At 36.2% G+C, this 18,619-nt stretch overlaps 1 protein-coding gene across 15 annotated transcripts in view; it reads right to left on the bottom strand.

Annotated features, from left to right (window-relative positions):
• LOC131832697 (butyrophilin subfamily 1 member A1-like) overlaps positions 1-18,619 on the bottom strand; it is a 114,589-nt gene that overhangs the window by 59,612 nt on the left and 36,358 nt on the right. For all 15 annotated transcript variants that reach the window (XM_059176044.1, XM_059176048.1, XM_059176049.1 and 12 more), the window contains exons 2-3: positions 8,899-9,246; positions 4,039-4,320 (exon numbers count right to left, since the gene is read on the bottom strand). In XM_059176044.1, the coding sequence (XP_059032027.1) occupies positions 4,039-4,320; positions 8,899-9,246 (630 nt within the window). The remainder of the gene's footprint in view (positions 1-4,038; positions 4,321-8,898; positions 9,247-18,619) is intronic.

The raw sequence follows: 18,619 nt of genomic DNA, 5'->3' as shown, positions 1-18,619 counted from the left end.
AGATTTTATTTATTTATGTGACAGCAACGCAGTGAGAAAGAGAATAGAAGCAGAGAGAGTGGGAGCAAGGAGCCTAATGCAGGTTTCAATCCCAGGACACTGGGATCATGACCTGAGCTGAAGACAAATACTTAACCACCAAGCCACCCAGGCACTCCCAGATTCTAAGCCTCACCTATCCTTCCCTGGAATTCTACAGAATTCAGGAATGCTAAAGTGGCTTCCATTCCCTTTGTTGTTCCTAATGTATGGAGATGCAGAAATTTTATTTTATAAATCATAATGTTTTAATACATTGAAAACATACAAGTAATGCTTCAGACATCTATGTACCTACAATCAAGATTTAGCAACATTAATATTACTCTATGTAACAAATAATTCTGTCATAATTAATAAAAACCTACAAATGCAATAAGGTATTTCTTTTCATATTTGTTTCCAATTTTTCACCTTTGGTTCCCCAAACTGTCTTTGTCATGTGTTCTTTCTATCCAATTATTTTCTACATAAATATATATGTGATCTTGAAAATATGTCAATGAATGAGAGGCATGTGGAGCTTCTCTAAAGATTAAAGGAGAAACTGTGACATCTTGGATAATAAGCCAAATGGGATTCACAGTCTAGGTTTTAGAAACAAATGTTTAATTCAATTTAAGGTTTCTTATGGGATATCTGCCAACTGGCAACTTTAATCAATAAATTAAAAACTATTGTTTTCTTATTTTTCTAATGAATACTTATTTTAAAAGAGGTGTCAAGGACACATTCCTTCAGAGACTACCCTCATTTAAGATTTCAACAAGATGTCTCTAGAATTTTTATTTGGTGATCTCAAACCCATTAGTATATTAAAAAAAAAATATATCTCCTACATTCAGACTTTCAAGAGCATTATAATATTGTCCCAACTCATAATACCTTATTATATGTTTCAACTCATTTCTTCGGTATAAAAATCTCAGTAAGAAACTCCTAAATTCCTCTATTCTTTGTAATACTAAAGTTGTTGAACAAAAATCCTCTATTTTGTATGTGTGTTTGCTTTTTTCACATTCCCAAACTCAAGTTCTCTTCCTCATTATCTGTGTTTGTGTGTGTGTGTGTGTGTGTGTGTGCTTTTTTTTTTAAATTTAATTTTTTATTTCTTTAAATTTTATTTTATTTTTTCAGTGTTTCAAGGTTCATTTTTTATACACCACACCCAGTGTTCCATGCAATACATGCTTTCCTTAGTACCCACCACCAGACTTACCCATCCCCCTAACCCCCTCCCTTCCAAAACTCTGTTTCTCAGGGTCCACAGTCTCTCATGGTTCATCTCCCCTCCATTTTCCCCCATTCTCTTTTCCTTTCCTTGTCCTAATGTCCACCATATTATTTATTATGCTCCACAAGTAAGTAAAAACCATAGGATAATTGACTTATTTCTCTCAGCATAATATCCTCCAGTCCTGTCCATGTTGATACAAAATTTGGGTATTGATCTTTCTGGTGGAGGCATAGTACTCCATTGTATATATGGACCATGTCTTCTTTATCCTTTGTCTGTTGTAGGTCATCTTGGCTCTTTCCACAGTTTGGCAATTGTTGTCATTGTTGCTATAGACATTGGGGTACAGATGGCCCTTCTTTTCACTACATCTCTATCTTTGGGATAAATAACCAGTAGTGCAATTGCAGAGTCATAGGGCAGCTCTATATTTAATTTCTTAAGCAACCTCCACACTGCTCTCCAAAGTGGCTGCACCAACTTGCCTTCCCACAAACAGTGGAAGAGGGTTCTCCTTAATCCACATCCTCCCCAACACGTATTGTTTACTGTAGTTATGGCCATTGTAACTGGTGTAAGGTGGTATCTCAATGTGCTTTTTTTAAAAGATTTTATTTATTTATTTGACAGAGAGAGAGAGAGAGAGATCACAAGTAGGCAGAGAGGCAGGCAGAAAGGGGGAAGCAGGGTCCCCACCGAGCAGACAGCCTGATGTGGGGCTTGATCTCAGGACCGTGAGATCCTGAACTGAGCCAAAGGGAGAGCCTTAACCCACTGAGCCACCCAGCTGCCTCCTCTCAATGTACTTTTGATTTGAATCTCCCTGATGGCTAATGATGATAAACATTTTCTCATGTGTCTATTAGCCATTTGTATGTCTTCTTTGAATGTGTCTCTTCATGGCCTCTGCCCATTTCTTGGCGTGATTATCTGTCTTTTGAGTGTTGAGTTTGAGGAGTTCTTTATAAATCTCAGATATCAGTCCTTCATTTTCTTTATTATCTTAAAATAATGTGACTTCCCAAACTAAAAGCATTATAGAGGGCACGTATTGCATGGAGCACTGGGTGTAGTGCATAAACAATGAATCTTAGAACACTGGAAAAATAAAATTAAATTAAAAATAGTAAGAAAACAATAAAAAAAGAAATGACACTTTGCTTGTTGATAGGAGGTGAAACAAATATTTATCTACTGTAGGAAACCATATTATGGCTCAGTATTTTTCTAAGAAATGGAAACATAATAGAAATATGGTGAAATGTCCTCAGGAGTTTATTATTCTATCTGGGGAAATAGTGAAACATATAATCACAAAAATATATGAGTAAAGAGGTCACTGAACACAGAAAAGTTGATAACCATTTCATGGGAAGATAAGATAAAGTATTGAGGGACGAGAAGGAAACTCTCAGTTACAGAAAAGCAGAGCAAATGTGTCAATGACAAGCTACAAGGGGTATTGCATGTTTGAATATGTTCAGAGAATTATGTGGGATATGGAGAATTAGATACATGGAAGACAGGGATGAAAAATGAAGCTGAAGAAATAGGAAGGACGAGAGAGAGACAGGGTTGCTGTTGATAGGGTGAAATACTTCAAATAAAGGTATTTGCATATACAGTAAGTAGTGAGATAGTTTGGACAATCTCTTTCTTTGAAAGATCACTTTTGGTAGGTATAAAGAACAGGCAGAAGTCTGAGCTCTTCTTTGCCTGTGATATTATTTTTGTTACTGTAAAAAATTCATGAGGTAGACAGTAATATTACCCATATATAACAGATGGAAACTGAGCACAGAGAGCTCAATAGTTACCCAAGATCATGAAGCTAGTAAATGGCTCTGCCAGAATTCAAATTCTATTTGACAGATGGGAGAAAACACCAAGTAGTGAAAAAGTAGCTTTCCCTAGACAGTGGGATCAGACATTTAGGAGGAACTTTGAAATATTCCTCAAAATTCTTTTTCTCACTTTGAATGCCTTTGTGAACTCATATATTTATTTTTATAAAGTAGAACAATGACATTTCTAACATAAAAAGGAATACAAAACAAGACCAAATGTGATTTTTTACAAGTCTTCCACATTAAGAATCACAAATGGATAAACTAGAATATTCTTCTTGGTGTGTCAGTCATGGATCTTTGTCAGCAAGATCTTAATTATCCCAATGATACAGATATAGTGAAAAGGAGGGCCATATGCACCCTGACGTTCATAGCAGCAATGTCCACAATGGCCACACTGTGGAAGGAGCCAAGATGCCCTTCAGCAGATGAATGAATAAAGAATGGTCCATACACACAATGGAATATTCTTCAACCATCAGAAAGGATGAGTATCCACCATTTGCACTGACATGGATGGGACTAGAGGAGATTATGCTAAGTGAAATAAGTCAAGCAGAGAAAGTCAATTATCATATGATTTCCCTTATTTGCAGCATATAAGGAATGGCATGAAGGACATTAGGAGAGGAAGGGAAAAATGAAGGGGGGAACAAGATGGGGAGATGAACCATGAAAAACCAAGGACTCCAGAAAACAAACTGAGGAGTTTAGAATGGAGGGGAATGGGTGGATGGGTGAGCCTGGTGATCCCTATTAAGGAGGGCACAGACTGCATGGAACACTGGGTGTTATACACAAACAATGAATCATGAAACACTACATCAAAAACTAATGACGTACTGTATGGTGACTAACATAATGATAAAAAATAAATCTTAATTAGCAATGATATTGCTAATGATAACTGACCTGCCAAGGAAACATGCACTTCCTTCTCAACATTGAGTATTGTGTTCCTTACAACACAGGACACATCTGCTCTTGAACTTTTGTCCACTGTGAGAGATGATTCCACATGAAACAATCCACTTCCTTCCATTGTCTTTGTCTCAGAGCCTGGTGCCAGATGCAGTCCTTGATGGTTCCTCCATTGAACCTCAGGCTCTGGATACCACCCCGTGGACATGCAGGTCACTTTAAAGTCCTTTTTATTTCCAGGTTCAATGTGGATATGAGGGGCCCTACCCGAGACTAGAATAGCCAAAGACAGAGAAATTACACATCTCCAAATGTTTTCTTGCCATTTTACATTTTAACTAACTTCTATGAAACTCAATTTTCTTATTTATAAAAGTGGAGTTAAGAAAATAAACTAGTCACAGAAAATTTTGGAAAAAAAGAAACCAGCTGTATCAACATTTAATAAAGTACCCAAATGCCCAGCATGCCTGAATTAATTGTTTACTTTTTACCTTCCCTACTTTGAAACATCACTGAGTAATTTTATTCAATGATTCTTAAAGTTGGGAAGAAAAACATCCATCAAATCACTTGGAACCTCAAAGCTAAAGGCACACATTAGTTGGTGGTTTTCTGAGGCAAGTTACTAGTCATTCTCAAATATCTATTAATGTCTAATTCTAAAGATGTTATTTTTTTATAAGAACTTATAATGTTGGGAATGTTACTGACATCAATGTGGTCCAGATAAACTAGATACAGGTAACTACTACGTACCTGAAATATTGTTAGGAACTGAATTTTATATTTACATCAATCAAATGTATATCAAAAACATTTAAATTTCAATTTAACACGTGGTTAGTAGCCACCATTTTGGATAGAACCCTTTGGGAAACAATATAAATTTTAACTGTGTATATATCAGCCCTGGTTAAGAATGCATGTTCCAACACTCCAGACTTAAAATTAGAAGTGACTTTGAGATATCAATGGTGTGTTTCAAATGAAAATGATGTATGTGCTTTCCCTCAAAGTAAAGAGATACTCCTTTTCTACATTTTTTCTCCCTTCTCAAGGGCTGGAGAATTCAGAGTGTGAGTCATCTTCAACAGTGGATTGTATGGATGTGGCGAAAACATCCTGATAAGAAATGTGCGAATCGCACAGTGTCTAGCCAACTCTTCTGATTCTGTGCTCCTTTGTGCTTTTATCACAGAATAAAGAAGCTCTGGTTTAAGCTACTGTCTTCTGTAGTTCAGTGGATATTAGTGCAGCATTCCACACAGTATTATGTAGATACAGTGGTAACAACAAAAACAACAAAAATCAAATTTACTGGGATCAAATTAGCCCTATTGTGAGTTGAAATGTGTCTTCTGAAAGGATATGTTCTAGTTCTAACCTTCAATACCTGGCACTTATTTGGATACCATTTTGTACAAGTAATTAGTAAAGAGGAATTTATCCAGGATTGGGGTGGCTTATAATCCAAAGTGAATGTGGTCTATATAAGAAAGAAATTTGGACACAGAGACACAGGAAAATGGCCCTGTGAAGTTTGCAGCAGAGAATGTAGAGATTCCAGCATAAGACAAGTCATGCCTGGGGCTACAAGAACCTGGAAGAGGCAAGGAATCATTCTTCTCAGATGCTTCCCTGAGACCATAATGCTGATGATATCTTGATTGTGGACTTTGTCCTCCAGAATTGTGAGAAGGTACACTTCTGTTGTTTTGGGCCATCTTATTTACAGTAATTTGTTATGGCAGTCCTTCTATTAAGTTGGTGAAAGAAAATGATCTAATGTTATCTGATACTGCATGGAAGGCCAGACCCTGACAAATCACCAGGAGTTAGTAAATAACATGTTACACCAAGGATGACTTCATTGGCACAGTGGTGTCTCCCAGTGCTGGTACTGATAAACAGTATTTTCAGAATATAATAGCTTTGAGAATCAATGGAGAATCATGATTATGAGGAGAAGTTCTAGATTCAAAAGTTACATTTGTACTGGCTGGCAACACCAATGGACCAACCTCTCTATACCTCCATTCCCTGTTTGTGAAATGACGATAAAAATTGTCTCAACCCATGTAATGGGTATAAAAATTACTCTATTAAACTGCTTACTGGGTTGTAATAAATATTATTCACCTTAAAGAGTTCATCAATTAAGAATACAAAGAAATTATGTTTTTCATTTTCCAGGATCTTTACATTTGAAAGGCCATCACATTACATTTCACATATTCAGGCTACCTTCTAGGACTTGAAGAGAAATGCAATTATGGGTGGGGATTTTCTGAAGACAAAATTCAATAACTATTTTTTTATTTTTTGGTAGAAACACAATAAATGTTTCATTAGTATCTGATTTTTTGGAGAGAGAAAAGTAATGTTGTACTTCAAGTTATACCATTCTCTTTACCTCTTTAAATTTGTGGTCTGTTGGTAAAATGCATTGTGTGGGTTAAGCCTCAATTAAAAATAGCAGTGGGAAATATGGGTGAGGGAATGGATATTTTTAGAGGATTGAAACATGTATTCCAAATGTTGCCTTAGCCATTCGTGATGTAACTTGAGTTATCAAGTCAAGACTGAGGGGCTGAAGTGGAAAAAAAAAAAAAGTTAGCTAATAAGAGAGGAAATCAAGTCACCATGGTTCTCTTACTAATGTGGGTTTCTGACTGGCATACGTGAGGCCAGGATGGCTTCTGACACAGCACAGGCTGACTTAAATACCATTCTTTACCCATTTTGAATCTCTTGGATTTTCATTGTCTTATGACCATGGCAAGGAGAGAAAACCTATAGTGTTTATCATCATTATAAGGTTATGTCATCTTATATCAGAACTTTCAATTTTCTTTCTTAGCTTTTAGGACATATTTTTTGTTAAGTTTAGTTAAAATTTCTTTGGATGTTCTAGGCCTAGTAAAATAGGTGGGTGGAATTTATCACTATTTTTTTGTAATATATATCCATAGTACAAATTAAGATCACCATAGGATTTATCTTAGTTTTATTTATTTATTTTTATGTCTGAATTTTTTGTTTATTTTTATCTTTACTTTTTTAAAAATTTTATTGTTATATTAGATTCTATACAGTACGTATATACATATCTTAGTTTTATTTAAAAAAATTGTGCTTGGGTAGCAAATACAACTTCCCTTCCATATGATTTGGAAAAATCAACAAAATGATGTATCAGATAACCTCATTTATAAGATATAGGAGATTGTAAAGTAAATTCTAGGATGTGTGTCAACTGACAATTTTTGCAGCTAATGACAAACTCATTCTGAAACACAATGCCAGAGTTGAGTGGTAATAACTTCAAGATAGGAAATGCATTCTTCTAAAGAAACTGGGGTAAAATGGAAGACTACTGGAAAGTTGTTTTCTATTTAGTGATAGGATAACTGTACAAATAACAAGTCTGAGATAAAATTGATATGATCTTGAGAAGTGGCATGTTGTTTATTCAAGAAGCAACAGTAACAATTGGCTCTCTAATTCAGACCTCCTAATATGGGTTTACCTAAGGTTTAGGAAATGTCTGTAGGAATTCATGAAGTGGATGTCTAACACCTGGATTGCTTTGGAAGTTACCACAGTAGAGTGACTGATCCCTGCTCTAAAGGCAAAACTCAGTGAATAGGTAAACATAATTGATCTCATTCATTCCTAGTGCCTGGCTAAATGCCTCCATGGGAGTGACACTCATTTGCATGCAATAGAGACTTCCACTGAGGAATCCCAGTCTACTTACCTAAAGATGCAGATTTACTCTAAACCCAGGAAGGAATCACAGAAGGAGGCAACTATTTGCTCCTTTACTCTGCAGAAAAACTATTAGGGGATGTGTGAATCAAAGTGTCTGGTAACAAAAAACTCTGACTCAAAAAGGTGTTTAAAACTTGCAAAGAAATCTCTTCACAACAACTTCTTTTAATTTATGAAAATTATATAAGCATCCACCCTTTAGTATGTAAATATGGATTATGACTACTTAGTTCATAATCAGAATTTTTACTAAATAGGAGGTAGGAATATTTAGAAACAGGTAAGGGAGGAGGAGAAAAATTTCCCAGTCTTTGGGAAGAAGGCAATATTATTGCCTCCATCTGATGAATTGGGTTTATGTCTCATAATGTCCATTATAAAGGAGAGGATAGAGAAACTTATCATCTGAGCTCAATATAAGGTCTCACAATGTTTATAGAGAAAATGCTGATTATCGCTCATTGCATGATTGAATTGGAATGCTTAACTTTCATTCTGGCAGTACAGTTACATTGTTTTGTTTTATTTTGTCTTGTTTGTTTGGAAAATATCTGAGAGGAGTGAGATCTAAGGGGACAAATTATGAAAGGATCTGAATAAATATGGATGTCATACTGGGAGTCAGAAACACTACATTTGATTGGACTATTATCAGAATGGGCAGCAGCAAGTTTCAAAAAACCTAGCTTGATAGCAGGCTGGTGAGATTCTTTCTGCCTCTGTTTAGTTCATTCTGTGTTTCTGAATAGAGACTAAGATACATTTCTGGGACTGAATCTTCTGGGATCATACCTACTATAACCCCTGTTCTTTCTTTCCTTCAAAGTAAAGATGTTGGCATAGAAAAGATGAAAATATATTTTTACTAGAGCCAAAGAATGCTGGGATGGACTGATTAGAATGATTTTACTTATTTAAATTTCTTGATATTCCATCATAGTGTATGTATAGATTTAGCCAACTTTAACCATCTAAAGGATACTTTAGACTCCTGATCAAAAATAAATAACAATAGCACTAATAATAATAATAATAATAATAATTGTGTATGAGTTTTAATTTGCAGAAACTTACCTGTGACCAACACTTGGAATGTTGCATCATTGTAATATGTGGAGCTTTCAAAGAAACATGCATACTCCCCTCCATCTGAAAGTTGGATGGGACGTATCCTTAAGGCAACATGGCCTTTGGTAATATTCTCCTTCAGGAACTCTGTTCTCCCTTGGTATTCTGGCATCTGCTGCTCCATGTCAACCTGGGAAGTACTATAATGATGCACCAGGCCAAAAGGATCATTACGGTACCATTTCACTTCCATGTTCTGAGCATCCATTGATGGGCTGAGCTGGCAGGACAACACAGCCTCTTCCCCAACCAAACCAATGACTGGTGCTCTGGGTCCTATCACATAGAATTGTCCTGGAAATAATTTCAAAAACAATGGATCATCACTGAGACTGTGACAGGCATCATTGTGACCATCTGATCAGTTACCAAGTAAACCAGGCTAACTGACAGTAAACTATATGACAGTAAGCCATTTAATGAACAGATCTAAAATAAGGATACACAATACACTTTAAGTGTAGCCAGATAGTAGAGGACATGATGTCAATGTACAATAGTCATATAATCTTAATAAAAACTTAATTGGGTTTTCCCTTTGCCTATGGTTGGAATTATATCAATCTCATTCTTTATGCTTTATATTCATTCTATGTGATATAAATTATTATTTTCATTTAAAAATGGGAATATTGAATCAGTCAATAATTATTTATTGGGTCAGTGATTAATAAATTGAGTGAATAGTAAATTCTCCTTAAATGCTTAATGACGGGGACACGTGTGTGGCTCAGTCAGTTAAGCTGCTGCCATCAGCTAAGGTCCTTATCCCAGAGTCCTGGGATCCAGTTCTGCAGGGAGCTTGCTTCTCTCTCCACCTCTGCCTGCCACTCTGCCAGCTGGTGTGCTCTCTCTCTCTCTTAATCTCTCTCTCTCTCTGACAAATAAATAAATATACAAAATCTTTAAAAAAATAAATACTTACTGATGAAAATGAACTGAGAATTCTAAAAGCAACAAACAAACATTTCCAAGCTTTAAAACATGTTATCAAATCTTATATAACTAATAATGAAATATAATGAGAAACTTTTAGAAATGCAGTTTTTCTGTTAAAAAATGGACTATTTATATATTTTCCTAATTTAGAATATAAGTGTAAGACCCTGTATACAACATAAATTTTCTAATGTTTTACAATGATATACACATAATGAACAACCATAGATTAAATACAAATCTTAAAAAAAATAATTTTTTCCTGGTTTAAATCATTCAAAGTTCTTTTCTTCAAGTATTCATGTTCAAATACTTCTTTCATAAGGATCTAGGGTTATCACTTTAAAATATAAACATAAAGAATGATAATATTCTTATCTCTTTGTGTATTTTTTAACGTTTTTATTATTTTATTTTTTTAAATTTATTTTTTATTTATTTTCAGCATAACAGTATTCATTATTTTTGCACCACCCCAGTACCCCATGCAATCCGTGCCCTCTATAATACCCACCACCTGGTACCCTGACCTTCCACTCCCTGCCACTTCTAAACCCTCAGATTGTATTTCAGAGTTTATAGTCTCTCATGGTTCACCTCCCATTCCAATTTGCCCCAACTCCCTTCACCTCTCTATATCCCCATGTCCTCCATGCTATTTGTTATGTTCCACAAATAAGTAAAACCATGTGATAATTGACTCTCTCTGCTTGACTTATTTCACTCTGCATAATCTCTTCCATTCCCATCCATGTTGCTACAAAAGTTGGGTATTCATCCTTTCTGATGGAGGCATAATACTCCATAGTGTATATGGACCACATATTCCTTATCCATTCATCCGTTAAAGGGCATCTTGGTTCTTTCCACAGTTTGGCGACTGTGGCTATAAACATTGGGGTAGAGATGGCCCTTCATTTTACTACATCTGTATCTTTGGAGTAAATACCCAGGAGTGCAATTGCAGGGTCATAGGGAAGTTCTATTTTTAATTTCTTGAGGAATCTCCACCCTGTTTTCCAAAGAGGCTGTACCAACTTGCATTCCCACCAACAGTGGAAGAGGGTTCCCCTTTCTCCACATCCCTTCCAATACATGCTGTTTTCTGTCTTGCTAATTTCAGCAATTCTAATTGGTGTAAGGTGATATCTCAATGTGGTTTTAATTTGAATCTCCCTAATGGCTAGTGATGATGAACATTTTTTCCTGTCTCTGATTGCCATTTGTATGTCTTCATTAGAGAAGTGTCTGTTCATATCTTCTGCCCATTTTTTGATATGCTTGTCTGTTTTGTGTGTATTGAATTTGAGGAGTTCTTTATAGATCCTGGATATCAACCTTTTGTACTGTCATTTGCAAATATCTTCACCCATTCTGTGGGCTGCCTCTTTGTTTTCTTGACTGGTTCCTTTGCAGTGGAGAAGCTTTTGATTTTGATGAAGTCACAAAATTTCATTTTCGCTTTTCTTTCCTTTGCCTTTGGAGATATATCTTGAAAGAAGTTGCTGTGGCTGATATCGAAGAGATTACTGCCTATGTTCTCCTCTAGTATTCTGATGGATTCCTGTCTCACATTGAGGTCTTTTATCCATTTTGAGTTTATCTTTGTGTACAGTGTAAGAGAATGGTCAAGTTTCATTCTTCTACATATAGCTGCCCATTTTTCCCAGCACCATTTATTGAAGAGACTGTCTTTTTCCAACTGTATATTTTTTCCTGTTTTGTCGAAGATTGTTTGACCATAGAGTTGACGGTCCATATCTGGGTTCTCTACTCTGTTCCACTGGTCTATGTGTCTGTATTTATGCCACCACTCTTGTTCAACATAGTATTAGAAGTCCTAGCAACAGCAAGCAGACAACAAAGAGAAATAAAAGGTATCCAAATTGGTAGTGAAGAAGTCAAACTCTCTCTCTTTGCAGATGACATGATTCTTTATATGGAAAACCCAAAAGACTCCACCCCCAAACTACTAGAATTCATACAACAATTCAGCAGCATGGCAGGATACAAAGTCAATGTACAGAAATCAGTGGCTTTCTTATACACTAATAATGAAAATACAGGAAGGGAAATTAGAGAATTGATTCCATTGTCTATAGCACCAAGAATCATAAGATACCCGGGAATAAACCTAACCAAAGAGGTAAAGGACCTGTATTTGAGAAACTACAGAACACTCATGAAGGAAATTGAACAAGACACAAAAAGATGAAAGATCATTCCGTGTTCTTGGATCGGAAGAATAAACTTTGTTAAAATGTCTATACTGCCTAGAGCAATCTATAATTTTAATGCTATTCCGATCAAAATTCCACCAGTATTGTTCAAAGAGCTGGAGCAAATAATCCAAAATTCTTTAATGTTTTTAAATTTAAATTTACTTTTAAATAAATTGTTACAAGATTCATTATTTAGGCACCACACCCAGTGCTCCCTGCAACACATGCCCTCCTTAATACCTACCAGCAGGCTCACCAAAATCCTCAGTTTCTCAGAGTCCACAGTCTCACATGATTTCCCAACTGACTTCTCTGCATCTACTAATGTCCTCCATGTTATACCTTATGCTCCACAAGTAAGTAAAAGCACATGATAATTGACTCACTCTACTTTGCTTATTTCAAGTCAGTAAATCATCATCATCATCATCATTATCATCATGAATCTCCTTCATTCCCATCCATGTCGATACAAAAGTTGGGTATTTATCCTTTCTGATGGAGGCATAGTACTCCATAGTGTATATGGACCACATCTTCCTTATCCATTCATCTGTTGAATGATATCTTGTTTTTTTTTTTTTTTTCCAGTTTGGTGTCAGTTGCCACTGATGCTTTGAACATTGCGTTACAGATGGTCTTTCTTTTCACTACATCTGTGTCTTTAGGGTTAAATACCCAGTAGTGCAATTGCAGCGTCATAGGGAAGCTCTATTTTTAATTTCATAAGGAAGCTCCACACTGTTATCCAAAGTGGCTGCACCAACTTGCATCCCAACCAACAGTTTAAAAGGCTCCTCTTTCTCCACATCCTCTCCAACACTTGTCATTTCCTGTCTTGTTAAGTCTGGCCCTTCTAACTGGTGAGGGTGGTATCTTAATGTGGTTTTGATTTGAATCTCCCTGATGGCTAATGATTATGCACATTTTTTCATGTAACTGTTAGCCTTTTGTATATCTTCTTTGGAGAAGTGTCTGTTCATGTCTTCTGCACATTTTATGATGTGATTATCTGTTTTTGTGTGTGTGTGTGTGTGTGTTGAGTTTGAGGAGTTCTTTATAGTTCCTGGATATTAACTCTTTGTCTGTATTGTCATTTGAGAATATATTCACCCATTCTTTGGGCTTTCTCTTTGTATTGTTGATGGTTTCCTTTGCTGTGAAGAAGCTTTTGATCTTGATGAAGTCCCAAATGTTCACTTTTGCTTTTGTTTTCTTTACCTTTGGAGACATATCTTGAAAGAAGTTGCTGTTGCCGATGTCAGAGAGGTTTCTGTCTATGTACATCACTAGGATTTTGATAGATTCCTTCCTCATGTTGAGGTCTTTTATCCATTTCGAGTTTATCTTAGTTTATAGTGTAAGAGAATGGTCAAGTTTCATTTTTCTACACATAGCTGTCCAATTTTCCCAGCACCATTTATTGAAGAGACATTTTCCTCTGTATATTTCTCCTGCTTTGTCAAAGATCAGTTGACCATAGACTTGTTGGTCCATACCTGTGCTCTCTACTCTGTTCCACTGTTTTATGTGTCTGTTTTTTGTGCCAACACTATGTCTGCCTTGGGGAACACAGCATTGCAGTAAAGATTGAAATCATGCGGGCGCCTGGGTGGCTCAGTGGGTTAGGCCGCTGCCTTCAGCTCAGGTCATGATCTCAGGGTCCTGGGATCGAGGCCCGCATCGGGCTCTCTGCTCAGCAGGGAGCCTGCTTCCTCCTCTCTCTCTGCCTGCCTCTCTGCCTGCTTGTGATTTCTCTCTGTCAAATAAATAAATAAAATCTTTATAAAAAAAAAAAAAAAAAAAAAAAAAAAAAAATCATGCAACATGATGCTCCCAGTTCTGTGTTTCTTTTTCAACATTTCTTTAGTAATTCAGGGTCTCTTCTGGTTTCATACATATTTTAGGATTGTTTGTTTCAGCGCTTTGAAAAATGAAAGTGGAATTTTTATCGGGATGGCATTGAAGATATAGATTGCTTTGGGCCGTATAGACATTTTATCAATGTTAATTCTTCCAATTGATGAGCATGGAATGCTTTTCCATCTTTTTTTTTTTGTCTTCTTCAGTTTCTTTCATGAGTGTTCTGTAGTTCCTCAAGTACAGATCCTTTCCCTCTTTGGTTAGGTTTATCCCCAGGTATCTCATGATTCTGGTGCTATAGTAAATGGAATCAATTCTCTAATTTCCCTTTCCATATTTTCATTGTTAGTGTATAAGAAAGGAACTGATTTCTGTACATTGATGTTGTATCCTGAAATCACTGAATTCCTGTATGTGTTCTAGTAGTTTGGGAGTAGACTCTTTTGGGTTTTCCATATAAAGTGTCATGTCATCTGTGAAGAGAGAGAGTTGGACTGCTTCTTTGCCAATTTCAATACCTTTTATTTCTCTTTATTGTCTGATTACTGTTGCTACGACGTCTGGCCCTGTGTTGAACAACAATGGTGAAAGTGGAAATCCTTGTCGTGTTCCTGATCCCAAAGGGAAGACTGTCAGCTTTTCATCATTGAGGATGATATTTGCTGTGGGTTTTTCACAGAATTTATAAAGTTGAGGAATATTTCCTCTATCCCTATACTTTGAAGCATTTTAATCAGGAATTGATACTGTATCTTTTTTTTTTAAAGATTTTATTTATTTATTTTACAGAGAGAGATCCCAAGTAGGCAGAGAGGCAGGCAGAGAGAGATAGGAGGAAGCAGGCTCATTGCTGAGCAGAGAGCCCGATGCGGGACTCGATCCCAGGACCCTGAGATCATGACCCGAGCCGAAGGCAGTGGCTTAACCCACTGAGCCACCCAGGTGCCCTGGATACTGTATCTTGTCAATTTTTTTTTCTGTAACATTTGAAGGGACCATGTGGTTCTTCTCTCTTCTCTCACTGATTTGTTCTATCACATTGATTGATTTTAAAATGTTGAACCACCCTTGCAACCCAGGGATAAAACACACCTGGTCATAGTGTATAAACTTTTTAATGTACTGTTGAGTCCTATTAGCTAGGACCTTGTTGAGAATCTTGGCTTCCATATTTATCAGGGATATTGGTCTGAAATTTTCCTTTTTGATGGGGTCTTTGCCTGGTTTGGGGATCAGGGTAATGCTGGCTTCATAGAAAGAGTCTGGAAGCTTTCCTTCTGCTTATATTTTTTGAAACAGCTTCAGGAGAATAGGTATTATTTCTTCTCTGAATTCTCCAGGGCATCCATGAGGTCCTGGGCTCTTGTTTTCTGGGAGGTTTTGATCACTGCTTCAATATTGTTACTAGACATTGGTCTATTCAGGTTGTCAATTTATTCCTGATTCAGTTTTTAAAGTTTATAGGTTTCCAGGAACACATCCATTTCATCTAGATTGCTTAACTTGTTGGCATATAACTGTTAATAGTAACTTCTGATGATTATATTTTTTTCCTCGGTATTAGTCATGATCTCTCCCTTTTCCTTCATTATTTTATTAATTTAGGTCCTCTCTCCTTTCTTTTGGATCAGTTTGGCCAGTGGTTTATCAATCTTATTGATTCGTTCAATAAACCAGCTTCCAGTTTCATTGATGTGTTGTACTGTATCTCTAGTTCTAACTCATTGATCTTAACTCTAATCTTAATTATTTCCCTTCTTATGCATGGGGTTGGCTTAATTTGTTGTTGACTTTCTATTTCTTTAAGGAGAACTCTATTTTTAAAATTTATTTATTTGACAGAGAGAGAGAGATCACAAGTAGGCAAAGAGACAGGCAGAGAGAGAGGGGGGAAGCAGGCTCCCTGCTGAGCAGAGAGCCCGATGTGGGGCTCGATCCCAGGACCCTAAGATCACGACCCGAGCCGAATGCAGAGGCTTAACCCACTGAGCCACCCAGGTGCCCCAGAGAACTCTATTTTTAAAGAGAGTTCGTGTATTCTGTATTTTTTTTTTAAGTAAGGCATAAATGGCTATTTTCCCCCCCTTAGGACCACCTTTGCCATATCTCAAGGGTTTTGGACCAATGAGTCTTCATTCTCATTGGTTTACATGAATTCTTTAAGTTCTTTTTTGATTTTCTGGTTGATCCAAACATTCTTAAGCAGGGTGTTCTTTAGCTTCCAAATATTTGAATCACTTTCAAACTTTTTCTTGTCATTGAATTACAGTTCCAAAACACTGTGGTCTAAAAATATGCAGGGGGTAATCTCAATCTTTCAGCATTGGTTGAGCCCTCATTTGTGAACCAGTATGGGGTCTCTTCTGGATAAAGTTCCATGTGTGCTCTAGAAGAATGAATATTCTGTTGTTTTAGGGTGGAATGTTCTGTATATATCTATGAAGTCCATCTGATCCAATGAGTCATTCAAAGCTCTGGTTTCTTTGTTGATTTTCTTCTTGGGTGATTTATTACTAAGAGTGGTGGGTTAAGATCCCTTACTATTAATGTATTTATATCAATATGACTGTCTATTTTGATTAACATTTGGCTTATGTAGTTGGCTGTTCTCATATTGGAGGACATAGATATTTACAATTGTTAGACCTTATTGGTGGATATATCCTTTCATTGATGTAGTGGCTCTGACTAGAGTTTTCAGTTTAAAATCTAATTTATCTGATATGTGAATCATTGCCCCATCTTTCTTTTGAGGCCTGTTGTCATGGAATTTACTTTTCCATCCCTTCACTTTCAGTCTGGATATATCGTTAAGTTCTAAATTGGTCTTTTGTAGACAGCATATGGGCAGGCCCTGTCATTTTATCCAACATACAAAACTTTCCTGTTTTATGGCAGAATTTAGGCTATTCACATTGATAGTGATTATTGAAAGATACATTTTTATTGACATCATGTTGCCTGTGAAATCCTTGTTTCTATAGTTTGTCTGTAAATTTCTGTTCTGTTTCACTCTTGGATTCATTCTTCTTTAATCAAACTACACTGATATTTCTTATAGTGCTGGCTTGATAGACACATACACTTTTAAATCTTTCCAGTCTTGAAAGATCTGTATCTCCTCATCCATTTTGAATGTGAGCCTTGCAGGATAACGTATTCCTGCTGCATGTACTTCTCATTTAGTGCCCTGAATATGTCTTGCTAGCTCTTTCTGGATTTCCAGATTTCAGTGGACAGATGTGAGGTTATTCTCACAGATCTTCCTCTGTACTTAAGGAATCTCTTCCCCCTAGCTGTCCTCAGAACCTCTTGTCTAAAATTGTGGTTCATGAGTCTTACAATCAAATGTCTTTAGGTTTTTCTAGATTCCTTGATCTTGGGGGGTTTTCTTTCTATCTTTAGGACATGAATGCTTGTGCTATCCCCCAGACTGGGAAAATTTTCATCCAGAATTTGTTCAACTATATCTTATAGTCTTCTGTCTTTTTCTGTCCTCTCAGGTATCCCAATAATTCTGATGTTGAAATATTTAATCACATCATTTATTTCCCTAATTCTGTTTTCATGACTTTTAAGCTGTTTGAACCATGCCTCCTCCTCATCTTTTTTATTTTTCATTTTGTCCTCTAGATCACTATTTCTATCTTCTGATTCGGTTACTCTACTATAATACTAATACTAAAACTAATATTAATACTAATACCATTGCAGTATTTAGATTAGATTGGATCTCATTCATAGGATTTTTAACTTCAGCCTTGGTGGCTTTCACTTCTGCCTTTAGAGAATCCATGTTGTCACTAATGATTTTCTCCAACATTGTCATTGCCTAGATCATTGTTACCCTGAATTCTTTTTGCAACATACTGTTCACATCCACATCCAACAGTTCTGATGGAGAAGGCACAGCCTCTGAAATTTTACTCTGTTGGGTGTTCCTCATCCTAATCATTTTGATGAGAAGTGGTTGAGGGAATCTGTAGCTGAATATGCCAACCATGATCCAGGTGAGTTGTTCCCTGGAAAACTTCAGAGCAATCAGAAGTCACTACCAAAAAGAAAGGAAAATGAAAAAGAGAGAAAGAAAGGGGATGAGAGAGAGAAAAAAAGAAAACCCAGGCAAAGTGAGCACCAAAAATAAAATTTATAAGGAATATAAACAAAAATGGAAAGGAAAAAAAAAAAAGACTGACAAAAGTAAATGTCGAGGAAAAAACAAAAAAGAACACAAAGAGCACAGCCGAAGTAAACCCAAGATTCATATAATACCAGAACAAAAACAAATACACAGAAACACAGACAGAAGGAAAAGGTAGTTATAAATCGTTATGTAGGTGAGGAAAGTTATTTTGGTTCTTCCTCTTGTTATCTTTGTTAAAGGATTAAACTTTCCAGAGATAAAGGGATACTAAACCTGGTTTATATGTAGGGGTAGTATTGAATAGAGGAAAATGATTGCCTTGAAGCATATATCTATTTGTATTAAGAAAATAAGAAAAAAGAAAAGAAAAAGAGGAACACAGGTATGTTTATGAAAAAGTTCAACTTAAAAGGTTATTATGGAGTGTGTCGTATTAAACCTTTAGTTGTAATATTAGGTAGGTTAAAGAAATTAAAAAAAACAAGAATCATGAAAATGA

Source organism: Mustela lutreola, chromosome 5 (genome assembly GCF_030435805.1).
Source record: "Mustela lutreola isolate mMusLut2 chromosome 5, mMusLut2.pri, whole genome shotgun sequence".
NCBI lineage: Eukaryota > Metazoa > Chordata > Mammalia > Carnivora > Mustelidae > Mustela > Mustela lutreola.
The sequence above is the reverse complement of the archived record's forward strand: the minus strand, read 5'-3'. Positions and strand labels throughout refer to the sequence as shown.